Raw genomic sequence first — 24,121 nt, forward strand, 5'->3', positions numbered from 1 at the left:
AGAGCAGCGGACTCACTTCATTGCAGCTGTTTTTACAGCTCCCAGTGAACATGGGCTTGCCTGCTGATCTGTTCATTCATTTTTTCTTTGGTTATCCTCTTGCACACTACGGTGTCTAGCTCCTAGCTCCTATACTAATCAGTTCCTCTGGTTCGGTATCCCGAGTTCACTTCCATGCTCTACACTACCCTCGGGTAAGAGCTAGAAATGTAAAATAATCCCAGTGTTTAACTGTATTTCACCTCACCATTCTAGCGGGCCCTACAGGCTTAGGCCATACATGTAGGGTAATGGTTCTATCTCGGCGAAGAACATGATTTCTCACCCCTGTTTGTTTCCTTACAAGAATAGACTGGCTGCCTCCTAGTTTTTGAGTGGCTCGGCCTTTACCGGGTGACTAGTTTTATAGTTTTATAGCTTATTGGGGCTAGGTAATGTATTTATTATTTATAGTTCCTATAGATAAATATCCCAGCAACACCTTCCCACTCGCCTCTCTAATTGCGTGATCCCAGGGCGACCGGGATCCCCTTTCAATTCCTCACTCAGCGGGTTGTGCGATGTTTTTCTTTTTCATACTTCTCCTCTTCGGTAGTATCAGGCTCCCTCCCCACACGGTGGTGCCATCCTGCTTAGTTATATACAAAATTCCACTTTGATCGCCCACCGACCGTCTCCGGACATTGGTTGTAGGGATCACCCCAGTGACCTGTAGTGGAAGTGCAAGCAGGTCTTTCACTTCTCCGGACTACCTTCCGAGAGACTCTCTAATTACCTAACGGTACTCTATTTCCAGCTTACGTGGCAATTTGTAACCGAACGTACTGTATACCTTTTCTCCTTTATTCACGTTCCCCTCTTACATAGATACCACATATTTTTTTCCTTTTTTCCTTTTTTTTTTTTTTTCTTTTTTTTCTTTTTTTTTTATACGTAACTTCCCAACTCCCTAAGGTGGGACTCCGGTTACCTATCACCTAAAAATACACTTTGTGGCCCTCCTTTCCTGCGGGTTAAGTGCTCAAAGCAGTGGAACTCTCAGCTTCTAAATCCGAATAGTGCCCATTTGGCGGACTCCTTACTCCAATTAAAAGCATGGCTCCCAAACCCAAATTGAATGCACGTGACTCCCTCAAAATAGTCTCCCTAAACGCGCGAGGACTCAACATCCCCGAAAAAAGGTCCCAAGTATTGCTTTTCGCACACAAATGCAGAGCTGACTTAGTTTTCCTACAGGAAAATCATTTTAAATCCAACTCCATACCCAAACTCTCTAACTACCGTTTCCCACTGGTGTATCATGCCCCCAATCCTATTACGAAATCTAAAGGAGTCTCAATCCTTGTAGCTAAACAATGCCCTCTCCAGATTGAAGAGACTCTACTGGATCCTGAGGTGCGATTTATTTTTGTTAAAGCCAGATTGAGGGACAAACGTATCACCTTAGCCAACATATATGCCCCCAACGCTGGACAGCCATCCTTTTTCAAAACAACCCTGGCCAAACTCTCCTCCTTCCAGGAGGGCATCCTCATCCTGGGAGGGGACTTCAATGTTCCCCTCAACCCGATTCAAGACTCCTCTACTGGTGCTTCCTCTCTTACGTACAAAGCGTTACGCTCCATTAAATCACACCTACAAGAACTATGTCTCCACGACTCATGGCGCACATTGCATCCCCAGGGGAAAGATTATTATTTTTTTTCAATCCCTCACAATCGGTACTCCAGACTGGACTACCTCTTTGTAACCCAAAGAGATCTACCATGCCTCCGGGATGCTTCCATAGAGGCTATGTATATCTCTGATCATCATCCTGTCTCCATGACCCTGCAGATTGCAGAAAACCCCCACACTCCACCGATTTGGCGATTAGATCCCTCCTTGCTGTCAGACCCAGCGATTGCAGCTTCTATCCAGGAAAAGCTGACCAACTACTTTATAGAGAACCATTCTTCTACTATGGATCCCATGTCAGTTTGGGAAGCCCACAAATGTACAATTCGTGGGGAATTTATGGCAGCAGCAGCAAAACGGAAAAAAGAAAGAAATAGCATCATATTCCAGCTCTCCAATTGCATTAAAACTCTAGAAAAAGCCCATAAACTTTCTTTGGCACAAGACACTCTCACTGACCTACTTCATACGAGGCAAGAACTACTCCACATTCTAAACTCTCACATTAAAAGAAACTACATGCTCTCCCGTAAATTCTTCTACGAGTACGGCAATAAGTCTGGAAAACTCTTAGCTAGAGCACTTAGAAAACAACAAGCCACCAGAACCATTCATTCCCTCACGGACCCAAGGGGCAACAAAGTAGTTTCCAATCACATGATCGCTGAACAATTTGTTCAATATTACTCCAAACTCTATAACCTTCAAGAACACTCGCCACAGGAGGATCAGACACATAGAAAACTTCTAATTGATACGTTTTTACAAACATATGCACCAGCCCCTATCTCACCGGAGTTCGCACTCTCTTTAGATGCACCTCTATCATCCCTGGAGCTTGAAGCAGCTCTCAAACATATGAAACCTGGGAAAAGCCCAGGCCCTGACGGTCTGATGGCATGCTATTTTAAATCTTTTCTTGGCACCCTAAAACAACATTTTCTTGCAGCGTTTAATTCATTGTCTTCAGAGAAACCCCCCCCCCCCCTCGAGACCTACTAAGGGCCCATATTACGGTAATCCCGAAACCTAACAAAGATGATACACAAGTGACAAACTATAGACCTATTTCGTTGCTCAATGTGGATCTGAAGATCTACGCCAAGATATTGGCGAATCGTCTCCTCCCCCTCCTTCCCCGGCTTGTGTCTCTCGATCAGGTGGGATTCGTGCTGGAGAGGGAGGGGAGGGATAACACGATCAAAGCGATATCCATACACCACTGGCTGACCTCCTCCACACAACAAGGATTTTTTCTCTCGTTGGATGCGGAGAAGGCGTTCGACAGAGTGGCTTGGGACTACATGGCAAAAGTCTTACGGAAAATAGGCCCCCCTGACCGATTGTTCTCCTTTATTATGGCATTATATGCCTCCCCTACAGCCCAGGTCAGGATTAATGGCCAGCTCTCGGACGCCTTCTCCGTATCCAATGGGACCCGTCAGGGATGCCCACTCTCACCCCTATTATTCATCCTTACTTTAGAACCCCTCCTCCGCAGATTACACTCCAACCCAGATATTAAGGGGATACAGGTCGGATCCAAGATTCAGAAAATTGCTGCTTTCTCTGACGACATATTGCTTTTCCTTACAGATCCTCTTACTTATATTCCCAATCTCCTCACAGATCTGGACGCCTTTAGAACACTTTCCAACCTACAAATCAATTTCTCCAAATCGGAAGCCCTGAATATATCCTTGAATAACGATACAATAGCTGTGTGCCAAAAAAACTTCCCCTTTCACTGGAATACCTCAGCTATCACCTATTTAGGCATCAAATTACCATCTAAACTGGGAAATTTATACTCCTTTAACTTCCTCCCCATTCTCCAGACTATCCAAAACGACCTCAAAGCCTGGTCTACCGGATTATTCTCTTGGTTCGGTAGGGCCTCCATTATTAAAATGAATGTCCTCCCCCGTCTGTTATACCTTTTTCAAACGATCCCAATCAAGCTCCCCCCGGCCTTCTTTAAATCACTCCAGACTATTTGTACCAACTTTATTTGGAATGGACAACGTGCCAGAATAAGCTTTGCCAGACTGAGGCCGCGTACACACGGGCGGATTGTCTGCCCAACTAAGTTCGTCAGACAATCCGACAGACAGTCCAACATTTGAATGAACGGACTTGACCACACACGACCCCGCTGAAAGCTTGCGCGATGACGTGTACAGCACGTACGACGGGACTAGAAAAACGACGTCCAATACACTGCAATGCAACCTTCGGCCGTGTAAATCCTTTCTGAGCATGCGCCATACTTAGTCCATCCAACTTGCTTACACACGAGCGGACTGTCCGCTGAAACCAAGTTTGGACGGACAAAACCAAGTTTGGACGGACAAAATTACGGAAATTCCGAAAGACTTAGTCCGTCAGACTGTCCGCTGAAAAAGTCCGCTGAAGCCCACACACGAGCGGATTGTCCGCTGAAACATGGTTCAGCGGACTAAGTTGGGCAGACAATCCGCCCGTGTGTACACGGCCTGACTCTTCCAAAATCCAAAGGAGGTATTAGCTTACCTGATTTCCAAAAATATTACTGGGCGAGTCTCTTAACTAGGATTGTAGACTGGAATGTGCATTCGCATACTAAAGCTTGGATACAGATAGAAAACGCTTTCTCTTTATCCCCGATTAATTCCATACCATGGCTGCTCCCTGAACACGTTTCTCGAGAATGTACACAACACCCTCTCATTGCAAGTACCATGCAAGCCTTTCGCTCGGCCTGTCATACCCATCACATCTCTTCACATCATAGTCTGATGACTTCAATAAAACATAACCCGGAATTCCCAGCTGGGCAATCTGACACGTTCCTATCAGGATTGTGGCAATCTCCTGACATTAGAGCCTTGCTCTTTTTCTCCAATGCCCAATTCCGTTCTATATCTGAACTTCCCACACAACCCTCGGGATGTCCCTACCCGCTGTGGGCGTATTTTCAAATCAGACACTTTTTGACGGATCGACTATCTAAATTTGAATTTGCTAGGCAGCTCACACCATTTGAAACCTTATGCAATCAAACTGAACCGCAGCGCCACGTCATTTCCAATATCTACGCACTGTTTTTCGCGTCTCATAACCCAAAAGCCAATTTAGCCGTACACAGCTGGGAAACAGACCTGTCTCTGACCTTAACGGATTCTGATTGGACGAACATTTTTACACATATCCATAAAGGTTCTTCTAATGTTTCCATTCAGGAAAATAATTTCAACATTTTCTCCAAATGGTACCTCACACCTGTTAAACTCCACAAACGTTTCCCCACCACTTCCCCTTCTTGCTGGAGATGTTCAAACAGTGTAGGCTCATTCGTACATATTTGGTGGTCCTGTCCTCGGATTCAACCGTTCTGGACGGAGGTACACCGCCTAACCTGCCAAATCACCACGCTCCCCATCGACCTCTCCCCAGCTCAGATGCTCCTACACCACTCTACACTTCCACTGAAAACATATCACCGCTCGTTAGCTCAACATCTGTTAAACGCCGCTAAAATGTGCATTCCCGCCCTATGGAAATCTACTACACCCCCCTCGATCTCAGATTGGATTAAGAGAGTCTCCAACATTGCTGAAATGGAAAATTTGATTTTGCAAGCCAAGGATACCCCATCTAAATATTGGGCTACTTGGGCTTGCTGGCACCATTTCCGATCCTCGGAAGAATGCAGTCAACTGGTAACCGGAGTCCCCCCCGCCTCAAGACCTTGATACCCATCCTTCTTACTTGATCGGCCCTCAACCACTAATTAGTTCTATTTAGTTCCCACCCCCACCCTTTCCGATCCCTTCCGCTGTTGAGTTCTTTTTTTTTTTTTCTATATATATCAACATGGAATCCTGCTATCTACCATGCATCCCATTATAGTTATAGATATCCCGTCCATACGACCTCTTGGTAAGCACGCAAGAAGGATTTACTTCAGGAGGATCCTTACTAGGCTTGTGAATTCTCTGTATGCAGGATCTTATAAACGTTTTTGAATTTCCTCAACCTTGGCTACCCTATTTAGGATTCACAACTTAGTTGCAGATTGGGTTAACATATTTGTTTTTTGTTTTTGCCTGAGATGCCCTCTACCTTTATTAGTGCATAAGTTATGCTTATGTGTTTACTTGTCATTTATAACCTCAACCGCTGTTACATCTTCAGTGTATCTGGTTTCATGGATATTCTGTATCTGTTTCCTTTTTTGTTTATTGTATTTCGAATTCTTCAATAAAGACTTTGGAAAAAAAAAAAAAAAAGCATTACATGTTTTCTGATGTTTATAGAGATTAACACCAATCACAGCTGGACACATGGATTTTGATGCCCATGTGTATGAGGCCTATGAAAAGACATACAAAGGGTTAAAAATAAACATTATTCCAAATAAAATACAAAAACAATTAAAAGTAACTCATGGGGTTCATTTATTTTTTATATGACTATATACAGCACGAGGGCGGGACAAGGGGTGGGCAGGACGCTGTGGTATAATGTGAAGTGGGGGGGGGGGGGGGTTGCTGCATAGATTGTGCCTACCTACAAGCTGGCAGGAGTACTGGAAGAGGGGGAATTTTTGTTTGGGGAGAATTTTGGCTTACAAAGGGAATTTATGCTTGGGGGTAATCGTGCAGACTAGGGCTCACATTTTTTTTGAGGAGAGGGAAGGGATTTTTTTCTGATGCTCATACATTTTGGGGAGGAGGGGGGTGCCATTTGGCATATTTGCACTAGATGACCTTGTCTCGGCACTGTACACAAGGCCGCTGATGGGGGGGACCACCGGTTCTTCTGTAGGGGGCCCAGGCATGCAGGAGGATCAATGGAGCAGAGAAGGGACAATGACGAAATAATGCCCTCTGCGTTTCTCACCCAGCAACTGAAAGCTGGTTTCTCCCCCTTTCCCTCTCGCCTACTTTTTAGCCGCTGGGTGAGAGACACAGAGGGTCATATTTATGGGGGCTGAGGTGGGTTGTGCCCACCCAGATTTCAGTTCTGCCCCCCTGGCTGGCTGCCGCTGAGCTCCTCCCCCCCCCTCTCCAGCTCGCATTCACAGCCGGGACAGGGAGACTGAAGCCTGGAGGATGGAGTGCTGAGAGGAGAAGAGGTAGAATGGAAACAGCCATGACACAGCACATGAGAGAGGATCGCTCTTACTGTAGATAGCGTTGCACTGTATACATACACTGCCCCCATCCACATTTCCTGCTAGGGGGCAGTGTGTGTGTGTACAATGCAATGCAATCTACAGTAAGTCCTTGTACACACTGTCAGACATTCCGACGTAAAAGGTCTGATCGGACCGCGTTGTCGGATAATCTGACCATGTGTGGGCTCCATCTGACTTTTTCCATTGGAATGTCCGACCAACAAAGTTTGAGAGCTGGATATAAAATGATCAACATGACAACATGATCTGATCGGACTTTGTCCAATCATTTGTAGAGAATTCCCAAAGTGCCACGCATGCTCAGATCAAATTAGGAGACCAAAGCTATTGGCTACTAGTCTGAACGTAGTCCCATCAGAATGAATGAACGTCATCACGTTCCGTTCCGCACGATCGGATTTTCCAACAACTTTGTCCGACCGTGTGTATGCAACACCAGTTTCGGACAAAATCCGTGGGAAAAAATCAGATGGATTTTGTGGTCGGAATGTCCGATCGTGTGTACAAGGGCTAAGAGCGATCCTCTCCCATGTGCTGTATATACAGTGGTGTGAAAAAGTGTTTGCCCCCTTCCTCATTTCCTGTTCCTTTGCATGTTTGTCACACTTAAGTGTTTCGGAACATCAAACCAATTTAAACAATAGTCAAGGACAACACAAGTAAACACAAAATGCAATTTGTAAATGAAGGTGTTTATTATTAAAGGTGAAAAAAAATCCAAACCATCATGGCCCTGTGTGAAAAAGTGATTGCCCCCTAAACCTAATAACTGGTTGGGCCACCCTTAGCAGCAACAACTGCAACCAAGCGTTTGCGATAACGTGCAATGAGGCTTTTACAGCGTCCTGGAGGAATTTTGGCCCACTCATCTTTGCAGAATTGTCCTAATTCAGTTACATTAGAGGGTTTTCGAGCATGAACGGCCTTTTTAAGGTCATACCACAACATCTCAATAGGATTCAGGTCAGGACTTTGGCTAGGCCACTCCAAAGTCTTCATTTTGTTTTTCTTCAGCCATTCGGTGGTGGACTTGCTGGTGTGTTTAGGATCATTGTCCTGCTGCAGAACCCAAGTTCGTTTCAGCTTGAGTACACGAACAGATGGTCGGACATTCTCCTTCAGGATCTCTTGGTAGACAGCAGAATTCATAGTTCCTTTTATCACGGCAAGTCTTCCAGGTCCTGAAGCAGCAAAACAGCCCCAGACCATCACACTACCACCACCGTAATTTACTGTTGGTATAATGTTCTTTTTATGAAATGCAGTGTTCCTTCTACACCAGATATACTTGGACACACACCTTCCAAAGAGTTCCACTTTTGTCTCATCGGTCCACAGAATGTTGTCCCAAAAGTCTTGGGGATCATCAAGATGTGTTGTGGAGAAATTGAGACGAGCTTTGATGTTCTTTTTGCTCAGCAGTGGTTTTCTCCTTGGAACTCTGCCATGCAGGCCATTTTTGCCCAGTCTTTTCCTGATGGTGGAGGCATGAACGCTGACCTTAACTGAGGCAAGTGAGGTCTGCAGTTCCTTGGACGTTGTTGTGGGGTCTTTTGTGACCTCTTGGATGAGTCGTCGCTGCGCTCTTGGGGTAATTTTGGGCGGCCGGCCACTCCTGGGAAGGTTCACCACTGTTCCATGTCTTCGCCATTTGTGGATAATGGCTCTCACTGTGGTTCGCTGGATTCCCAAAGCTTTGGAAATGGCTTTATAACCCTTTCCAGACTGATAGATCTCAATTACTTTCTTTCTCAATTGTTCCTGAATTTCTTTGGGTCTCGGCATGATGTGTAGCTTTTAAGGATCTTCTGGTGGACCTTACTGTGTCAAGCAGCTCCTATTTAAGTGATGCCTTGATTGTGAACAGGTGTGGCAATAATCAGGCCTGGGTGTGGCTAGAGAAATTGAACTCAGGTGTGGACAACCACAGTTATAGTATGTTTTAACAAGGGGGGCAATCACTTTTTCACACAGGGCCATGATGGTTTGGATTTTTTTTCACCTTTAATAATAAACACCTTCATTTACAAATTGCATTTTGTGTTTACTTGTGTTGTCCTTGACTATTGTTTAAATTGGTTTGATGTTCCGAAACACTTAAGTGTGACAAACATGCAAAGGAACAGGAAATGAGGAAGGGGGCAAACACTTTTTCACACCACTGTATAAGCGCTCTTCTGGCAGGAGGGGAGAGTACAACACAGCACACCTCCTCCTGTTAGTGGCTTCCCCTGTAAGTTGGGGGAGGGGGGTGGGCGGCTGTCTATGTTGGCAAATGTAATGGGGATCTAGGGAGGGGGGGTATGTGCAAGGAGGAAGAATTGGGGGAGGGGTGGAATATGTGCTAGGAGGAGGGTTTGGAGAGGGGCAGGGGGTTTAACCAGGAGAGGGGATGTTTGTTTTAGGAGGGGGGGGGGATTTGGGTAGGGAGGAAGAATTTGTGCTGGGAAGGGTAATTTAGAGGGGGTTGTAATAGGAGGAGGGATTTGTGGAAATTTGTCCTAGGAGGGGGATTGAAGAAAGTAGATTTGTGCTGGGAGGGGAGATGGATGGCATTTTGTTCCAGGAGGGCTAATAGGAAGGCTAGGATATGCTAGGATAGAAAGTTTGAGAAGAAAGAGGATATGTGTTAGACGGGTACATTTTAGGGTGAAGGAGATTTGTGCTAGGAGGGGTCATTTTCGTTTTGAAACGTTTGTGGGGGGGGGGCAGGGGGCCCCATCAGGTAGGCTGTATGGGGCCCCGTGATTTCTAACAGCGGCCCTGACTGTACAGCCAGTCAGACGGATTCTAGTAAAGAATAATTGTAATTTTAATGAACCATAGGATTCTGAGAGAATTCCACAGACCAGCACCCATGTCATCTTTGTTAAAGTGTCAATTTCAATACGCTAATGCGCTTTATACACATCCCCTTCAACAGGGCATAAATTGCAGACTAGGATGAGAAAAAACATAACTGAGTTTGACAGGTGCTTTAGTAGAATCCCTTCTTGCTCTACAAACAGGTTTCAGTAGCTGGTTATTGCAAAAAGCCTTTTACAATACCCAGCTACTGAAGCATGCAATTTAAAACATGTTGGCTTGCTACCTTAATGAAAAATAAACCTTATTACCAAAAGTATTGGGAAACCTGCCTTTACATGCAAATGAACTTTAATGGCATCCCAGTCTAATGCCCTGTACACGCGGTCGGACATTCCGACAACAAAATCCGTCTGATTTTTTCCGACGGATTTTGGCTCAAACTTGTCTTGCATACACACGGTCACACAAAGTTGTCGGAAAATCCGATCGTTCAGAACAAGGTGACGTAAAACACGTACGATGGGACTATAAAGAGGCAGTAGCCAACAGCTTTCGTCTCGTAATTTATTCTGAGCATGCATGGAATTTGTCTGTCGGAATTGTCTACACACAATCGGAATTTAAATGGTCGGATTTTTCAAACAATCCGGTGGAAAAGTCCGGCAAACTCAAGTCCGCCAGACAATCCCCCCGCGTGTAGCCTCCGGCTGACTTTTGTTACCCAAAAGTACGGCGGACTTAGAAAGTAGTTTTGCGCTCCAATCTTACCGCCGGACTCGCATTTCGGCGGACAATCCGGCCCTGTGTATGCCAGTCCACCGTACTTTTGAAATGAACGGACTTTTCCCGCCCGGAGAAAAGTCCGCTCATTTTGAGCGAGTCTCCAGGTAGACGGGGGCAGCGACGCCTCCTTCGAGGGATGTTGAGGGCACGTGGCCTGGTACGGCTCAGGAGGGGGGGAGGCGCTCGCTCGTCCCCCCCTTTCCTGGCCGGCCCGGTAGCGTGCTCGGACAAGGGTCTGAAGTGGACCTGGGGGGGGACCCCCATGCCGATTTTTTCCTTTTAGTCCATTACGCCTCCTTCGCTGGCCCCGTCTACCTGGAGACGCGCTCAAAATGAGCGGACTTTCCTCCGGGTGTGGGGGCATGTCCGTTCATTTCAAAAGTACGGCGGATAGTCTGGCGAACTTAGTACGCTGTATTAGTCCGCTGAAAAAGTGCCGTGTGTGGGCAAGTAGCCCGTTCGGAAAGTCCGGCGGACAGTCCGGCGGGAAGTCCGCCGGATAGTCGGCTACGTGTGTACGCGGCATAAGGGAATGTTTGACCATTCTTCTAGAAGCGCGTTTGTGAGGTCAGGCACTGATGTGGACGAGAAGGCCTGGCTCGCAGTCTCCACTCTAATTCATCCCAAAAGGTGTTCTATTGGGTTTAGGTCAGGACTCTGTGCAGACCAGTCAAGTTCCTCCACACCAAACTTGCTCATCCATGTCTTTATGGACCTTTCTTTGTGCACTGGTCCAAATCATTTGGTGGAGGAGGGATTATGGTGTGGGGTTGTTCTTCAGGGGTTGGGCTTGGCCCCTTAAAGTGAAGGGAACTCTTAACGCATCAGCATACCAAGACATCCAAGACATTTCATGCTTCCAACTTTGTGGGGACAGTTTGGGGATGGCCCCTTCCTGTTCCAACATGACTGCACACCAATACACAATGCAAAGTCCATAAAGACATGAATGAGCAAGTTTGGAGTGGAGGAACTTAACTGGCCTGTGCAGACTCCTGAGCTCAACCCAATAGAACCCCTTTGGGATGAATTAGAGCGGAGACTGCAAGCCAGGCCTTCTCGTCCAAAGTCAGTGCCTGACCTTAAAAGTGAAATTCTGGAAGAATAGTTAAACATTCCCATAAACCTTGTGAACAGCCTTCCCAAAAGAGTTGAAGCTGTTATAGCTGCAAAGGGTGGGCCAACTCAATATTGAACTCTACAGACTAAGACTGGGATGCCATTAACCTCCCTGGCAGTTCTGGTTTTAGGTGCTGAAAGCGGTACAATTATTTTGCATGGAAATTTGGCGTTTTATATTGTAGTCCTGTAATTCTTAGGAATAACTCTCTTAAATCTGTTCAAACCAGAGTCTAGCAGACATCCCGGGTATGAAAGTTTATAATATAATAAATAATAATAAAAATTATTCAATAATGTAATCAAATCCAAAAACACAGAAATTTGCTCATTTGCAGAATTGTCGCTGTCATTAGATTTAGTGTTTGATGACGAATTTCCCCACAAATCGCTATCGCTCAATTCTGCAAGTGATTCTAATTTATTATCGCTGTTTTCTAGTTGGTCTAAAATGACTTTTGACATAAAGGGACAGTTTTTGGTTGCTATGGACAATCTCCAAATTCCAGGCAGAAAAAACTGTATTTATAATATAAAAGCGCATGCAGGGCACTGCACAGACCACTAGGGACAATTTTTTTTACAGTACTGTGTGTGTTTTGTGTATTTTAACTTTTTTGAATTTGGCTCCGATCTCCGCTCCCGTGTGTCGTAACGTCGCAGGGAACGGAGCTCGGCGGCACTCGGGCACTGTGTGAATCGAGAGGAGGACAGCTCGATCACACAGCGCGGAGGACATCGCTGGATCCAGGGGACAAGGTTAGTAACTCTCCCTGTATCCAGAGATGCGATCCCGAGTCTGGCTCGGGGTTACCGCTTATGATAGTAAAATCCTAACCTGAGCCAGACTCGGGATCACCGCCGGGGAGGTTAAAGATCATGTGCGAGTAAAGGCAGGTGTCCCAATACTTTTGGTAATTTAGTGTTTATATACACAAACACACCACACACACACACACACACATATATATATATGTATGTATATATATATATATATATATATATATATATATATATATATACAGGCATATCCCAATTTTAAGTACACAATGGGGTTTATTTACTTTAGCTGGAAAGTGCAAAATCAGGCTCACTGCTACATAGAAACCAATGAGCTTCTAACCCCAGCTTGTTCAATTAAGCTTTGGTAATAAAACCTGGAAGCTCATTGGTTTCTATGCAGCAGTGAGCCTGATTTTGCACTTTGCAGCTTTAGTAAATAAACCCCATTGTGTACTTAAAAGTGGGGTATGCCTATATATATATTGCTATATTTTTACCTAATAAAGTGCAGTTACTCTTTAAATTCAATTAAATGTATATCCAGGTTTAGGTCCACTTTAAGAAGTGTCTGAAGCATTAGGGAGGGGAGGGCATCAGTATTTAACAGTGAATAAACGTTTCTGACAGCTAAAATTACAAGTCCTGTGGTGCTTTGGTTCCAGGTCACTTGACTTAAAGTTGTGGCACTAAAGTCCTGACATTGTTTAAAGTGAACAAAGTCTTTGCTGAGATTAATCCCCACAATATAGATCTTCTGCAGGTCACATGAACTATTGTTGACTTTAGACCACCAAACTTGGAATTGGCCATCAAATAATTTGGATAATTATGGCTGACAGGTAAGTTTATTCACTTTGCTACACAATTACCCACCCTTCAACACCCACCATAAACATAATCTTCATTCATAACATTCATTCATTAGTTCGGTGGTATCTATCATGGTTACACAGAAAACAATATAATCACAATCATAGGTGTGCGCCGCCTATTGCATTAGGCTGTGCACCCCAAAGCTCAAACACAGAGGAACAGAGGCAGTGGCTAGGGGTGTAGCCATGGCAAAAATGTGAGTGAAAAGTACACGTGAATGAGTCCTTTATTTTTTTTTATGTTTTTTTTTTTCCTTTTTTAATTTTTTAATTAGTTTTTGTTTTATTTTTTTAAACTGCCCTTTTGAGGGACTTTGGTGAAATATCAGGGTTCTAAAAAGACCTTACATTCAAGACTGAGAAAGGGACTGAGCACAAGATGGAGGAGGAGATGCTTGAACTGATCCCCCAAGAGGATCAGTATCGGCAATAAGGTAGTAAAGCCGGTCCTCCTGCTCGGCAGGTGCCCGGGGTCTACCTTTTGAACTAATAGGACACGGCCCAGTACTGGAAGGCTGTACAGCCTTATGATCCACCCTGGTGCACAAGGTAATTTGGGTGTGCCCAGGCACACCCAGCACACCCCCTGCGCACGCTTATGATCACAATATGTGAATCACATTCCATGGCAGGTCTAGATAATTGGGTTTAGCAGACTATTTTCACAAATAGAATTATACCAAGTATTTAAAGGAAGGGATCTGTACACATACCACACATGCCTTTTCAGGCATGGCCAATTCAGCTGTATGGTGTAACAAGAGGAGTGGCTGTGGAAAGAAAGAATCCAGAAGAGTTCTTATTATTGCTAAAAGGATATAAAGAAATACTTGGGTGGCTTAACAGTGACTACCAGCTTGTGGTTTCTGTAGGCTTTGTCTCTACAATGTGTTTGCATACCTGAAAAGATGACAGTTAACTCTGCTCTGGGATGAAATGATCATATTAAATGCACTACGTAGCTACTACAGCTGATGATTCTTACAGAAAGTATACATTCTACTTATGAAATATGCCATTCAGATTTTACGCTCACTGTTTTTTATTACTTGCAGGATTTGCACAGTAAATATTCTTTATTATTTTTAAGTCTTATACAGAGTATACATGCATTTTTTTTTTGTTCTACTAGCAGGTTGAGCAAAAAAAAAGACTGACAGACCCCCACATCCGTGATGTGGATACAGGGATCTCCCTTGCTGTGCTATTGTATTCTGACAGTCGAGACTCCCCCTCCCAACTGTGGTTGAATGCTGGTTTTCCAGCTTGAGCGTTCGACAGAAGCCTGTCCCTCCTACTGAAGCAGCCAATTTTCAATAAGTGTATACCTGGCCTAAAGGAGAATTTGGGGTTTGGAGTTTTTCCTCTATTATACTTACCTAGGTGGATGCATCCTCGGTCCAATGCTGCATCTGTCCCCCTCCGTCCCTGCACTGAGAACCAAGCCATCGAACACCGCCGGTGGCTCGGTTCTCACAGCTCCCCGAGCAGAGAGCTGCTGTCTGTCAATCAGCAGCTTTCCCCACTGCTCCTCCACCCTCATTGGAGCACTAAGCTGTGGAAGGGCAGGAGTGGCCACTTCAGAGGCTTTCTGAGACTGCCACCAGTCTAGGCACCTGGCGAACCAGACTTCCAGAGTCGCAATGACGTGGTGCCTGGACTGATATCGGTGAGGTTGGCAGAGAGCGGACTTCAGACCGCTCTCTGCTGAAAACGGGTCACAGAAGTGCAAAACGAATTGCTCACCTGTGACACTTAGGAGAAGCCCAGCCAAAGAGCCCAGGCTGGACTTCTCCTTTAATGCTTGCCAAAACTTTTATTTTTCTTTAAGATAGTGTGGGGTAAGAGAACTCCCCTGAAGTTTATTGGCAACTGTGTTCCCATTAAGAACATTTCTTCTCACCTCATGTTCTGGTGACGGGTCATTGAGACAGGATGTGATGGTAAATCTATCCAGTGTGTACAGTGACTGTACTAGACCACATTTTTAAGTACAGCAAAAAAGTAACCTCTATCATATGTTTATTACTCTCTGCGCTTTCCTGCTCTGGTGAACCATGGTTCCCTATTTCTTTTCTGGGTGTGACAGAATTGTCAATGGGACACCAAGTGACAGGAAATCTCCCCAGTGGTGTCACAGACTGCAGTAACAAATTACCCAGAGCGCAAGCAATTGTGCTGGAAGTTTGAAAATGACTTGCTCATCTATTGCTAGACTTGCCAGGCTTCCCAAGTTTGTTGCACAATTGCAGCAAGTCCACATTGCATTACTCCAGCTCACTATTCCACCACAGGGGTCATTGTGGCTGAATTCTCATGCTGTAAACTTGCAGAGCTCTTGCTGTAGACTCACCACTGCTAATTTGCTCTTGCTAGTGACTTGTCATACAAATTTTTTACAAATTGTAAATGTGTCAACTAGAACTAGTGCTTCAAGTGCTCTGCAAGTGTTAAACTTGCCAGTGAAAATGTGCAGCAAGTTAACAGACTTACAGTTCAACACTGCCACAAATTTGTGGCAAGTTATCCTTGCTATCTGGGTAGTGGGCTTTGGAACCCTTCCTACTAGTATATTTTTTTGAATGAACATTCATAAGGACATGCGTACAAAATGTTCATCTTTGCATAGCTGCCATCATTGTAAAAAAATGTATACGGACACTTTTTTGTCTGTAGGCGGAGTCTTATAATATTTAGGGGGCAGGGCATTCATTTTAATTTGTGGCGTAGAGGGAAAAGGAAAATGTGGCACATTGAGCACACCGCTGTGAGGAATGGCCATGGTTTGAATGAACTAGTGGGCATGGCTTAAGGGTGTGTGATCCGAGTCTGAGATGAACGAGGAATGGAGGGAGAAAGAAAGAAAGAGATAGGGAGGGAAGGGGAGAAAAGGAAGGAGAGAAAGAGGGATGGAGGGACAGCAGGCCCAGATCCTATACCACAATAGAAATATGTGTATTCCAAAAAGTTTAACAATCAGCAGATAAATATACTCCAAACACATGGTGTTAGCACTTCAATCATGGTTGGCATGTTGTCAGGATGATTGAACCTCATTATGTCTATTATTACATTGTAATATAAAATCAAATCGTTCAACTCACCATAATGGAGAAACAGTGGTAGCCCCGAGTATGTAATTTGTCACGTCGCCTGCCACCAAATGCCATCAGGTTCCCCCAGCAGATTCCCTCTTTACATCAGGTGTCCTCAGCAGATTCCCTCCTTACATTAGGCGCCCCCAGCAGATTCCCTCCTTACATCAGGCATCCCCCGCAGATTCCCTCTTTACATCAGGTGTCCCCAGCAGAGTCCCTCCTTTGATCAGGTGTCCCCTGCGGAGTGCCTCCTTAGATCAGGTGTCCCCAGCGGAGTGCCTCCTTAGATCAGGTGTCCCCAGCAGAGTGCCTCCTTAGATCAGGTGTCCCCAGCGGAGTACCTCCTTACATCAGGTGTCCCCAGTGCAGTAGAGTCCCTTGGCTCTGCCTCTCACAACACTTGTTGTGCCGAAATCGGTTTCCCCCAGAAAACCTGTTTCCCCTGGCTCTCGGCTGGCTCTTGGCTGAGATCTGAACTCCGCCCCTCCAGCCTACTGCACTCCAGCTCCTCCTAATTTCCGTCCCTCCAGCCCTCTGCACTGCAATTCCTCCCACACTCCCGTGCAGTGTTATTCGGCCGTCTACTGCCCCAGCCCCTGTGCACGCCCCCTGGTCTTCATACAGAAACTGTCTCAGTACAACACCATGAAAACAGGGAGTGCGCATGGGAGCAGTAGACGGCCAAATAACATTGCGAGGGAGAGTGGGAGTAGCTGCAGTGCAGAGGGCTGGAGAGAGCCAGGGCAAACAGGAAAGAGATCTCGTGGAGGTGACGGCGGCCATATTTTTAGAGCCAGAAGCAGCTCCAGTGCCAAAAATGAATGTCGATTTGGCCCCACTAACAATTGAAAATTTTATGAATGTTCAATTTTAAACACTATTCTACTAGTGTATGGCCAGTTAAAGGCTGCTTTCACGTGGGGGTTTAGCCATGCTGCAAATAGCAGCGGTAAAAATCTCCTGCAATGGAGGGGGGCATTCGGCTATCCTGTGACATTGTAAGTACAGACCTGAGTTCACCTGTGGTGATTGAAGCCGGACAACCTGCCATTGCACTTAGCAGCCATAGCTATCCGTACACAGCTGTCAATCAGTAGATTCTTGCCGCTAGGATCCGCCGTGCAAATGTAGCCTTCGTTTTTCTCAAAGAGCTAAATACACAGCTGAAATAAAAGTGTGTTACATTTCTTTACTGCTATAAATTTCTAATCTTTATTTACTACACTGTGCCATTCCAAACTGTGGTTTTCCAGCTTGTCAGACCACTTTTATTAGACAAAACTCAAAGCAAAGTCCTTTACATCAGGGTTTCCCATGCAGTGGTGTCAGTTTTGCATAGGCTCCTGGCTTTATAGCAGCTCACCTCAAGGTACACACCGCTCAGCTTAGAACGCAGACTCTGACTCTCAATCCATGCCACAACATTGTTCACACACTGATCCCTAGAGCCACTGTAACTCCAGGTGTCAGTCTGGTCAGTGCTAATGTGCATGTGCTGCCCCTTGTAGCACAGGCTCTTACCCTGGCCTCTGGACAGGGACCCCCGTCTCTTGGGTGGAACACCGGTCCCCTCAATGGAGCGCATCTGTCTCCAGGCTGGATCCCTGAGCTATGCCCAAGCCTGTCATAATAAGAACTGTGAGCATCTGGACACATACCCAGCCTGCAGGTCTCCTGTAAGACATGGACACAGAATTGAAAACTTCATCCCAAACAAGACTCTCTGGTCTTGGATGGGACTAGGTTTCCAACAAAGTACAGAGGATTAGTTTCACAGGGGTACATTTTATTATAATTTCTTAGATGTGATGGCTATATTCATTTTCTTTTTTAGGCTTTCCTTCTTTCTATGTTTATCTGGTCATCCAGCCAGTAAGTCTGTTGTTTTTCAAAAGAACAAGTTCTCTAACAGAATGTATAATTTACAGAGATGAAACAATGCTTTTAGGACTAGAAGGGGTGCTCACAATAATTTGTAAACTTTTATTTATTGATGTAAAACCTTTATCCCAAAGGGAAAACATTTTTTTTGCTGTAACTGCTTATATAGTGTGAGCTGGAGTTTGGCTTAAGTTTGTTAGTAAATCTGCTAGTACATCTAACACTCCCCCCCCCCCCCCAGACTGGCAATGCTGCTGTCCAAAGGTGCGCACTGTGCTCCTTCATTCAGAGTGGGGGCACTCTAATACAAGAGACATATGCTGCTGTCCAAAGGTGCACACTGTGCTCCTTCATTCAGAGTGGGGGCACTCTAATACAAGAGACATATGCTGCTGTCCAAAGGTGCACACTGTGCTCCTTCATTCAGAGTGGGGGCACTCTAATACAAGAGACTTATGCTGCTGTCCAAAGGTGCACACTGTGCTCCTTCATTCAGAGTGGGGGCACTCTAATACAAGAGGCATGTTACTGGTAAGATCACCATGGGAAACAGAGGGAAAAAAGCTTAAAAAAAAGAAAACAAAGGCAGACACAACATCTAAAGATTGGTAAACTGCAATATATTACATTTTTAGTTTTAGGTTTACGGTAATACTGCTTTAAACCTGAATTGTAATCTATAATCTGGCTGCAGTGGCTGCAACCCAGAGTAAAGTGAATTAGGTGGAATTTCTGAGCTTGGCATGGATGCAGTGTTTCGTTGGATTGCATTCTCCTGTTGCCTGTTTTTTTTTTTCAAGGAGGCGGTATACTGTATATATACAGTAAGTTGCAATATTATCCTCTATAGACCTGGAAACTTCCCCTTGAAAGCAGTTGAACCATTTATTTCAGCCCTCCTTTAAAATTTTGATTTTCTTTAAATGATTTCTTTTATCCTTCTTCTTCCTTATTTCTCTCTGTAGTTTTCTGTTCCTATCCTTTCTTTCTTCTTTTCCTGTTTTGCTCTACATAACATTCACATGCACAAAAGAAAATTCAACTACTTATAGTATACGGTCTATTACTGTCCTGTCTTGTGCTTCAACTTTGGCTATGTGTCGTTTATTCATCCTGTCCGAAATAATCTGAACATCATTTTACAAATATGCAATCTCAGTGACGCTGCTTTGCTAAAGAAGATTTTTACAAAAACTATAGCTGTGTTCACATTGAATATCCAGTCATTTAAAATAAAATAAAAAACAGGAATGTACTTTTTACTTGATGGGGTAATTGAAGCAAAACTTTACTCAATTTAATAAATTAATATTTGCAACTCTTTTAGTAATTTAGTCTCATTGTCTTTATACTGACGCTTGGAAAATGACTAGATGTCTGTATTGTAATGGTTTTTATTGTATAAATAAATAAAAAGTATAAGATAAAAAAAAAAAATACTGACACTTGGAAAAGTCAGTATAAACGATTGACAACATAACCCAAAAATACATTTCCAGTAGTCAGCACACTTAAAGCTGCTGAAAGATGTGTTATAGTTGTGTTGTATGTGGTAAACCTAACAAAGATTATTGTAATGTGTCATTCAATTTTATAGTATTAAATGTTTACAGCAGCCATAAAAGGTCAATAATAGAGCAGATGTGTATATTTTATTGCATTGCATAATTAAGCAATCCTTTATAATACATTATACCTAAACTTAAAATAGTTTGCTTTTAAGTTACATTTTATTTTGTACGTTATTCCTGTTTTTCCTATTTATTATAAAGTTTTATAATAAAGTTGTGTTTTCCTGGCAGGTTACTACGGAGAAGATGTAAATGCCATCATTGTGTTTGCTGCCTGTTTCCTGCCGGACAGCAGTCATACTGACTACAATTATGTCATGGAAAATCTTTTCCTGTGAGTCTGCTGCATTTTGGCTTAGTCTTTATGAAAACATATGGTTCAGTGCTGTTGGATAAAGCATACTCTTTTTTTTTTCTGCAAAAGAAAAGCTGGCAAAAACCTTTTACTCTGGTACCACTAATCGGTCTTGTAATTCAGCTTATTGCTTAGCTAAAGAAATATAATCTGAAGGTCCTTATGTATGACTTAGTGTTTTATTGTTACAGTGTGAAATATATTGCCCTATAGATTCACTGACGTGCTATAAAAATACATTTTTTAAAACAGTAGCAGCAGAGCTTTCTTGTTTCCAATTTGCATTATTAAATTATTTTAAACAAGAGGAAAAAATTAACCCAGAAAAGAGTTGGTTCTCTTACACTATGTACGTGATAGTAAACAATAAAAGGGCTATTATAAACTAAAAAAAGGATTACATTTAAAAAAGGAAAAAAAAGTTTAGCTGGAAAAGTGTTAAGCCCCATACACACTATCAGTTTTTCTGCTGAGTTTTTCCTTCAGATTTACCAAAACTATATAATATGAGATCAAACCTTAGGAGTTTCAGTTTGTATGCAATCAGGCAGGCCCTTGCACTACATGATTTTGGTAAATCTGAAGACATAAATCAGCAGAAAATCTGATAGTGCTTATGGGGCTTAACTCTTCTTATGTGCCTGCCAATAAACAATATAAGGTCTACTATAAAAAAAAAGGTTGTAATGGAAAAGAGTTGGTCCTCTTATGTGCCTGACAATAAACAATATAAGGGGTATTTAAAAATAAAATGCAGCAATAACTGCTAAAAAAAAATATGAACTGGAAAAGAATTGGTCCTCGTATGTGGCTGACAGTAGACACTATAAGCCCTTGTACACACTATCTGAGAATCCGTCGGAATGTGTCCTATCGGACCGTGTTGTCGGATAATCCGACTGTGTGTGGTATGCATCAGACTGATTCCGTCGGAATATCCGTCGGACCCAATTTTACAACTTGTTGGAAATATTTTCCGACCAACTGGTTCGATCGGACATACTCCGATCATGTGTAGAGAATTTTGATCGGACCAAGTGCCACGCATGCTCAGATCAAATTCCTACATCAAAGCTATTGGCTACTAGCCTGAATGTAGTCCCATCGTAACGAAATTACGTCATCATGTTCTGAAAGATCAGATTTTTCGACAACTTAGTCCGACCGTGTGTATGCAACAGTTTCGGACAAGATCAGACAAAATCTGACGGATTTGGTTGTCGAAATCTCTGACCGCGTGTACAGGGGCTTAGGCCTATTATAAAATAAAATAACTGCTAAACAAAAGGTGGGTTGTAAAAGAGTTGGTCTTCGCATGTGCCTGACAATAAACAACATGGGGGTATTATAAACGATATTGCAGCAACAACTGCAAAAAAAAAAAAAAAGTGTGCCTGACAGTAAACAATATAAGCTCTATTGTAAAATAAAATGAGGCAATAACTGCTAAAAAAAGTTGAATTGGAAATAAGTTGTTATTCTTAGGCGCCTGACAGTAAACAATATAAGGAGTAATATAAAATGTAGCAATAACTGCTAAAAAAAAGTTTAACTGGAAAAAGGTTGGACCTTTTATGTGCCTGACAGTGAACAATATAAGGGCTTGTACAAAATAAAATGTGTCAATAACTGCTATAAAAAAAAGTTGAACCAGAAAAGATTTAAAGCTGGTGCTCTTACTGTATGTGCCTGGTAGTAAGTAAGAGGAGGACCTGTATGCTTGCATAAGATAAAATGCAGAAATAACTGCTAAAAGAAAAAAGTTTAACTGGAAAAAAGTTGGCCCTCTTGTGTGCCTGGCTGTAACCAATATAGTGTTTGTATAATAACTGCTAAAAAATAATTAAACAAAAAGGCTGAGGCTCGGTTCACACAGTGGGCGACACGACTTGCAGCGCCGCGACCTGCCGCGACCTGCACACGATCAGCGGCGACTTGCAAAACGACTTCTGTATAGAAGTCAATGCAAGTCGCCCGAAGTCGCTGCAAAAGTAGTACAGGAACCTTTTTTCTAAGTCGGAGCGACTTGAGTCGCTTCTATTAGAACGGTTCCATAGTACAGAACGGAGCGCGACTTGTCAGGCGGCGAAGTCGCCTGGACAAGTCGCCCCTGTGTGAACCGAGCCTTAATTAGAAAAGAGAAATTCCTTTACTAAACAGAACTGGCAAACCTACTTAAATAGTACCTTTTATGTAATTATGTATATTTAAAGTTTGTAACAGAAGAACTTTTATATATAAACCCATGGAAGATCTAAGGAAAACGCATAGAGCCAAATTCAATTAAGACCCCTTTCACACAAGCCAGATACATTTTTCTCAGCAGGAGATCAGTCCACTGATCCCCCACTGAGCTGTGTGGAACAGGTGAATGGTAGATCTGTGTCCATTTTGCACATGCAGAGCGGACGTAGGCCGCTCTGCTCTATGGGCAGTTGGATGTGAAAGAACCAGCTGTCCATTTGGACCCAACTGCGATGCAATTCAGCCAGGTGGAGGGGAACGAATCCTCTTCCTTTTGTTTTTTACAGATCGGATCAGATTGGAGGTAGATGGATGTAAATGGACCCAAGTCCTTTGACATCCACCGTTCCATAGAGGAGAATAAGGGGTTTGATTGGATCTGCCTGAAAAACAGGTGGACCAGATCAGACCACTCCTGTGAAAGGGGCCTTACACTTACTAGCTGGATTGTGAAGTCTTTGGTTTGCCAGTACCAGTATTCAGAAAGTATACAACACTGAGTTATCATCAGGCTACAGCGTACTGCACATGTGCAGCCAATTTTCTTATAGACCCTAATAGAGAACCCATCTAGTTCCGTGCTTGCAAGTAGGGATGGGCCAAATGGACCCCTGTTCGGTTTGCACCAGAACTTTGGAACACCGCAAAAGTTCGGACCCAAATCATGTACCCCATTAAAGTCAATGGGACCTGAATGTCAATAATCAAAAGTGCCCATTTTGAAGGCTTATATGCAAGTAAGTGGGCATACAATGGTTATAGGGGTCTGGGTCCTGCCTAGGGGACATGTATCAATAAAAAAAAGTTTGTGAACAATGTAATTTTTAAATGAGCAGTGATTGTATGATTTTTGAAAGCCTAAAAATGAAAAATTCCTTCCAATATAGTGCCTGGGTGGTCCCCTTAGTCTACCTGTAAAGTAACAGATCTGTACCATGTCTATAATCTACTGCAGCAATAATTTGCATTTATAAAGCCAAAAAAATAAAAAATAAATTCCCTGCAAGCTGCCTTTATTTTTTTCAGCAACAACTGGGCAATGTTGTGCACTGGGAGCAAGATTAGAGATTTTTTGGATACATTCTGGTGTCACTTTGACTTTGTATATAAGTAACGGGTGTGTAAAAACTGTTCTTTGGGTGTCGGGGGTGCCTTCCCACCGTAACCCTATAGAGGTCCTCTTGATAAAAGCAAGAATAGGCCTTGCTGTAAAAAATTGCAATGATATGCACCTGTCAGGTGCAGAAAAATTACTCTTTGGGTGTCGGGGGCGCCTTCCCACCGTAACACTATAGAGGTGTTGTAGGCAAAACAAATTGCAATGATATGCATATGGTTGGTGTTTTTGCCAAGTTTGATGTGCCTGAGACACAGTTCGCAGATAGCAACAGTGCGATCTTCTGTAGATGTGCTGAAAAAGGTAAGTGCTGCAATGCATTGTGGTCGGTTCGAGGTCGTTTGACCATTTGTTTGGATGTTCACTGGACGTCCGAACAACGAAAGTTCAGCCTGAACTTATGCTCGGGCCAAACCGTTTGCCCATCACTGCATGAAAATAGGCAGCTCAGCTGTTAGGATCTACATGTAAAGATCTGTGTATGTGCAGTATGCCATGGCTGCCAGCTCGGTCAGGAGGACTGGGACACTGGCATAGCCTGCAGCAGGTGGGGTAGATGACCAGTTGATCTGAGATTGGTAGTGGGAGATATACATGGCATGAAGAGGTGAAGGAATGTTATTTGACCTCA

At 43.7% G+C, this 24,121-nt stretch overlaps 1 protein-coding gene across 6 annotated transcripts in view; it reads left to right on the plus strand.

The window, feature by feature from the left end:
* Window positions 1–24,121, plus strand: part of PRUNE2 (prune homolog 2 with BCH domain) — a 483,266-nt gene that overhangs the window by 382,489 nt on the left and 76,656 nt on the right. For all 6 annotated transcript variants that reach the window (XM_077474900.1, XM_077474897.1, XM_077474898.1 and 3 more), the window contains one exon: window positions 20,006–20,108. In XM_077474900.1, the coding sequence (XP_077331026.1) occupies window positions 20,006–20,108 (103 nt within the window). The remainder of the gene's footprint in view (window positions 1–20,005; window positions 20,109–24,121) is intronic.

The sequence above is a fragment of the Lithobates pipiens genome, unplaced genomic scaffold, assembly GCF_037356315.1.
Source record: "Lithobates pipiens isolate NorthernLeopardFrog02 unplaced genomic scaffold, aLitPip1_a1.2 Scaffold_13, whole genome shotgun sequence".
Classification (NCBI taxonomy): domain Eukaryota; kingdom Metazoa; phylum Chordata; class Amphibia; order Anura; family Ranidae; genus Lithobates; species Lithobates pipiens.